This window comes from Etheostoma cragini, chromosome 4 (genome assembly GCF_013103735.1).
Source record: "Etheostoma cragini isolate CJK2018 chromosome 4, CSU_Ecrag_1.0, whole genome shotgun sequence".
Taxonomy (NCBI): domain Eukaryota; kingdom Metazoa; phylum Chordata; class Actinopteri; order Perciformes; family Percidae; genus Etheostoma; species Etheostoma cragini.
The window spans coordinates 349,668-355,634 of NC_048410.1; the positions used below are offsets into that span (position 1 = coordinate 349,668).

The following is a 5,967-nucleotide window of genomic DNA, read 5'->3' on the forward strand; positions in this document are numbered from 1 at the left end:
ACAGGTTCTTCAACGCCAGGTTACATGGTGGTTTGGACTTTGAGGATGTCGTATTACAGACTGGACACTCCTGTGTTGATCTCTCTGTCCACCAGCTCTGCAGACAGTCTTTACAGAAGCTGTGGCTACATGACAGAACAACAGGATCCCTAAAGACATCGTGACAGACCGGACAGCAGAGATCCTCCTCTGATCTGGAAGCCATTTGGTCTCAGCGTGAAGCTGAAAACACAGCAGACAGAAAGAACAGTCAGTCATGGCTCCCCTCCCTCCTCTACTCACTTCCCTGTTTTTAGTCCAACTCACCTTCAGAGTGTGGAGAATCAGCAGGTTGAAGCAGCAGGGTTGTAGTTCTCCACTTTTCTCTCCTGCAGCTGAACTCACTCAGAGGAAGTTGTTAGTTTGATCTGAAGGTGAATCTGATCGTCTGTTTTCCGTCTGTGTGTCTCTCTGTAGTGAGGACCAAAAACTAACTGTTTCCTGGTTTGTGAAGGCATGACCATTCCTATGATAGTGAAGGCATGACCCGCCCTACTCTCCTTTGATTGGCTAGTATTTGTTGCCTTAATTGGTTGGATTGGTTAGGTTTTAAGATGAAGAGTGAGATTGGTTAAGGTTAGGGTGAGGGTAAGCCAGTCAAAGGCAGAGTAGGGCGGGACATGCCTTAGCCATCCTAGGAAATGCTAATGTGTGTCAGGTGAGGGGGGGGGGGGGGGCTCTGTCACAACTTTTCTGTGAAATGCTGTTGCTTCACCTGTAACACAGAGGTGTGTCTCAGTCCAAAGGTTTGGTTCATTACTGGATATGAAGACTGATAGTGTGCAGCGTGCTTATGCAACAGTTTGGTTCATGTCCAACTGTAGTTTGAATCTTTTGAGGTAGTTAGTCAATTTAGTAAAATCCCAGGGATATTCTGGAAATGGAGTACCATGAGTCATGAAGGGAAAAATAGCCATTTTCCTACATCAATGTTTTTTTAATTCCCCAAAATAACATGATTGATTCCACACAACGCTCTTTGCCAAGTTCAAATCTCTACTTTCATTAATTTTGGGTCTTAATCAATTTTATAGCATTTAAAGTTTTGAAATAGTATTGAGTAAAAGTTGACATATTCCAGTCTGTTATTATCCATCAACATGCATTCCTTTAATTTTAGTCTAAATAATTCCTAATTTCTGCTTTTCTAACTCAAACATTAGGTATAATTTCCTATAAATGAGGTTTATTGACCATAAATTCCAAAGAAAACTGTAAAACTAAAGTTAATAAGTTAGTTCCCAGCATCAGAATGCAAGTTATGAAACCATCTTTGTTCTAATTATTGCACATGAGCTAATTATGTTGAAAACACACTGCTCATTGTCACGAAAAGCAGCTCTTGCTTTGCAAGGAAGCAGGTCGCATTTATCAGATCCTTCAATACCTCTCGGTCTTCCTTTACCTTTTCATTATGCTGGGTTACATTCAGCCTCTTTTGCTCGTCAAGTGCAAGGTCAATCCGAGATTTATTGAAGGTTTTCAGCGTAATTTGACACTGGATGTGAGCTGAGGATTTTTTATGCTTGGTTAAGCTGCGGGCAGGTTGTTCAGATCCCAGGACCCCGTAGAGGTCCAGCTGCTGACTGTTCAGATCCCAGGACCCCGTAGAGGTCCAGCCGCTGACTGTTAGCACGGCCACGTATCCAACCGGTCCCGGTAAAAAAGAAAGGATTTTTAATTAACACAATTTCAAAGTACCAAACACAGAAAGAGCTATATGGATGCTGCCTATATAAACAAAGAAATTTCCAAACACAACTAAAAGAGCACAGCAGACATTAGCTTACCAAATTATAACCGATGTAGAAGGAAAACAAAAAGACTATTAACACAAAGGTTTTAACAAACTGTTAACCCTTAACAGTTTGTGTCAACAGCTTTTCCAAAATGGCAGCTAGCCGGCCAACATGGCGGACTGATTTCTATCTTCAGCCGCCCAGACGGATGAATCCAAGAGCATTTTAAACTCTCACTGAGCTGATTGCAGGAAGTTGATTGGCAGGATCCACAGCAGCCGCACCAATCAACATCAACGGCCTGGAACAGGGAAGTGGGCGGAGCCATCACGCAGGCCAATCCTCTCCAGGAAACCACACAGCTGAATTTACACACACAAACACTAGAAGTCTAAAAGGCCGGGGGTAACAGCCGACACCGCTGCTGTCATTTTGACTTTCAATTTTACGTGGATTGTTCTTACAACGTAGCTGGTTTAATGACGTTAGCTACGCAAAGGTCCAGTAATATCTCGATTTTAATTGGTCCACGTTTGATATGTAACGGAGATGATTACTGGAATCACACATTTACGTACAAAGGCACAGCAGAGTTTTTGATTTGATTTATTTTATTTTCACAACAAAAACATTAAAACAGTATTTTATGTTTCACAAAAAATATGTGATGGACAATTGCGGAAAAACCCTAAAGGGGCTTAATAAGTGGCAATCTGCATAGAAACGATTACATTTAAAAATGTAAAAACAATTTATATACGATTATATAAAAACAAAGAAAAAAAAGAAGTTTTTCCTAGTATACCGACCACTTTGGCTATTTTTGTACTTGTGGTACTAATGTGAGGTTTTCCAGGATAAAGAGTCATCTAGTATAACGCAGAGGAAACGAGCAGATCTAACATTATTAATGGAGATATTATCAATTAGAATTTTCATTGAAGATTTAAATGTATCAGACTTAATACTGAAAAATATATAACTTTATTTTTTATTTTTGAGTAACTGTTTGTTGGACTAGAACCAAGTAGATAACTTGTCAAGTTCTTCATTAACTACTTTTATTAAAATATCAGGGTTTTATGGGAGTAAAACACACTTGTATTGTATGCAAATAAGATTTTAGAAAGTTTATCTGAGTCATTAGGGAGGTCGTTAACATTTAAGAAAAATAACAACGGACCCAAGATGGAGCCCTGTGGTACGCCGCACTGAAGGGAAAGGGAAGGGGATTCTGTCCCATTATAGCTGACAGTATGATACCGATCTGAAAGATAACTGGTGAACCAGAGTAGTGACTTGTTTCATATACCATAATGTGAACGTTTATTTAATAGAATGAAATGATTAACGGTATCAAAGGCTTTTGAAAGATCCAGTAAAATACCTACAGTGTTTTCTTTTCTATCTTTTGCTTTGTATATTTCAGTCAAAAAATGGACAAGTGCCATGTAAGTAGAGTGTTGTTTCCTAAAACCATACTGGTGTGCATCTAAAATATTATTTCTGTCCAGATGTTGAATTAATCTTGTGTAAACAAGTTTTTCAAGAACCTTGGACAGGGCTGCTAACACAGAAATTGGTCTATAATTGTTAAAAAATTGCAGGGTCATCTTCTTTATAAATTGGTATAATATTTGCTAATTTCAACTCTACAGGCACAACTCCTTGAACTAGTGAAAGAATAAAAATAGAAAGTAGTGGTTTAATGATATCAGGGTATTTTTTTTAAAATCAATCATATAGTGCACATGTCCCGGTGAACAGTCTTTTAAATTGATAATTGTATCTCTAATCTCATCCTCGGTTACAGGTGTAAGGTTAAAATCCTCCGATAGTTTTGTTTGCAGATTGTTTTTATGTTCAACTAATTTCACATTATAATAGTGGATTTTTGCTCCTCTTATGACATGATTTAGTCTGTTTCTGTACTTTTTACATTGCAAAAGATTAAATGGAAAAGAAGGTATTTTTTATATAATCTATTTTTGTTTTTTAATGACTGGATATAGCTGGAGTTATCCACGGTTTGAACAATTTATGTTTCAAAGGCACTGATCGGAGAAGGAAACATGAGTTTTAACCTGCGTAGCATTTTTATAAACAATGAAAAGGCCTTCTGAGGATCTACTATTTGATAAATTTCACTCCATGACAATTGATTTAAAGCGCATTTCTTTTACTGAAAATGTGTCTATATTTAATCTTTTGTACAGGGGGACAATTTTCAATCTCATTACCAGTAATTAGAAATATGGGACAGTGATCAGTCACATCAATACACAGGACACCGGATTTCATATTCTTGTTATATACATTAGTAAAAATAATATCTATATGAGCTGTTGAGGTATTAGTTACTCTGGTGGGAACTGAAATCAAAGTATCAAAGCTATAGGAATACATAGTGTAAGTAAATTCCTTGATTGACGTATTTCCCTGACTATTTTCAATATTAATGTTAATGTCAAAAATAAATGCAGTGAGATCATAGTTAGGTGGTCTATAAACACATAAAACTATTACTAAATTAGTTTCTAATGCTACTACTTCTGAAGAAGAATCTAAAAGCATTTCAATGTCACATCTTTCTTTATAATGTAGACTAGCATTCATAAACAGTGAAACCCTTCCAAAACCCTTGAAAATATGTTTGTAATCTTATAGGTGAACATTCCCAGCAGTATTGTCAGTCAGCCATGTTTCGTAAGCCCTATCACACTAAAGGAATAATTCAGATTTTCAAGGCAAGTGGATAAACTCAGTTTTTTTTTTTTGCAGAAACATGTTGAAGAATACAGGATCAAAGTGTGCATGCGCAACATTGGTGTGTAGCTTGAATGGACAGTAAAAACACAACTTATTCTACCATTTGTTTCTATTTGATTATGCGTGATTGTAACATTTGTTATTTGTCTAAATAATAATAATAAACGTCTAGACCACACTCTATAATTTACTAATAACCAACCATTCTGATAAACATGCTGTTTTTGAAATATATTATCTTTTTTATATTAAGATCAGCTTCAACAAAGTACTTGCTGGTCTTCATGGCTCCACAAACAAAAGCCAAATAATAAATCATTAAAAACAATTTAAAATGAAAAACATATATGTTATTGCCTCTAAATGCAGCACATGAAGCAGTTCAGCATATTAGATCAAGGTAACGTTCATGCAGGATTCTTTTAGGTTTGAATTGTAAGTCGCTGGGATAAAAGTTTAAGCTAAATGTAATGTTAAAAATAAACCTAACCCTAACCCTTGAGTAATAAAGAGACGGAAGGGGGCAAATTCAACATGGGACTGCAGGGCTAGGGATTGAACCACCTTCCGATTGGCAGACCGCTCTACCACTGAACCACAGCCGCCCCTGATCCTCTTTATCTCTAACTGCTCTGCTCCACAGTCACACCTTCACTGGTGATATCTTCAGTGGGACAACATCCTCAGTCAAAATTAATGGAAACATCTTCTCAGTGAAAGTGTTTGTGAAGGTGTGTATGTGTGCGTTAGTATCAGCATCAGAGAACAACAGCTCTCCTCTGTTCCAGTACAGAGTCACTCTGATCCTCTGGACCTTCTTCTGCACTATGAGATCAGTGGGTGGATCTAGTTGTGACCGTGCTGAGAATTTACCTTTATGGAACCTTATTATCCATGCCCCAGACAGTTCGTTTCCCTTCCTCTGGACAGACTCTGCTAGCACACCCAGTAACCAGCCTGTACTGTCTCTAACCTCGACATCCCAGCTGTGGGTCCCTGAGTTAAAGCCCTCAGAGCCCAGGACAAAGGGGTATTTATCAAACCTCTCTGGATTATCAGGAAGCTGCTGTCTCGCTCCTCGTCTCACACTGGTCAAATCTTCAGACAGGATGAATAATGGATGAGCAGTGTTTGGATCCAGAATCACAGGGGTGTAGGAGACCATGTCCTTCATCTTGGTCCAGATGTTGAAGCCCAGGTTGCCCAGGTGTTGGGCCTCGTCTATCAGAGCTCCTGAGAGCAGCTGTGGATCCTCCAGTAGGGGGTGCTGCTGGACTCTTTCCACTGCAGCCTTGTAGTTGATCAGGAATGAGACGTCTTCAGCTCTCAGCTGCTCCTCTGGGGCTCTGACTGAGTCTGAAAGAGCTGCTATCTCTCTGCTCAGAGCCTCCATCTTCTCCTTCATCCTCTGACTCTTCTG

The 5,967-nt window shown here is 38.6% G+C and overlaps 3 protein-coding genes across 3 annotated transcripts in view; all 3 read right to left on the bottom strand.

Moving 5' to 3' along the window:
- The window catches only part of LOC117943095 (nuclear factor 7, brain-like), a 214,395-nt gene extending 213,890 nt beyond the window's left edge, over positions 1–505 (bottom strand). Inside the window, exon 1 of the mRNA XM_034869014.1 lies at positions 307–505. The gene's annotated coding sequence lies outside the window, so the exon portion shown is untranslated. The remainder of the gene's footprint in view (positions 1–306) is intronic.
- LOC117943104 overlaps positions 1–5,967 on the bottom strand; it is a 139,018-nt gene that overhangs the window by 52,193 nt on the left and 80,858 nt on the right. The window lies entirely within an intron of this gene.
- The window catches only part of LOC117943364 (E3 ubiquitin-protein ligase TRIM39-like), a 7,968-nt gene continuing 7,191 nt past the window's right edge, over positions 5,191–5,967 (bottom strand). Inside the window, exon 4 of the mRNA XM_034869447.1 lies at positions 5,191–5,964. Coding sequence (XP_034725338.1) covers positions 5,191–5,964 — 774 coding nt within the window. The remainder of the gene's footprint in view (positions 5,965–5,967) is intronic.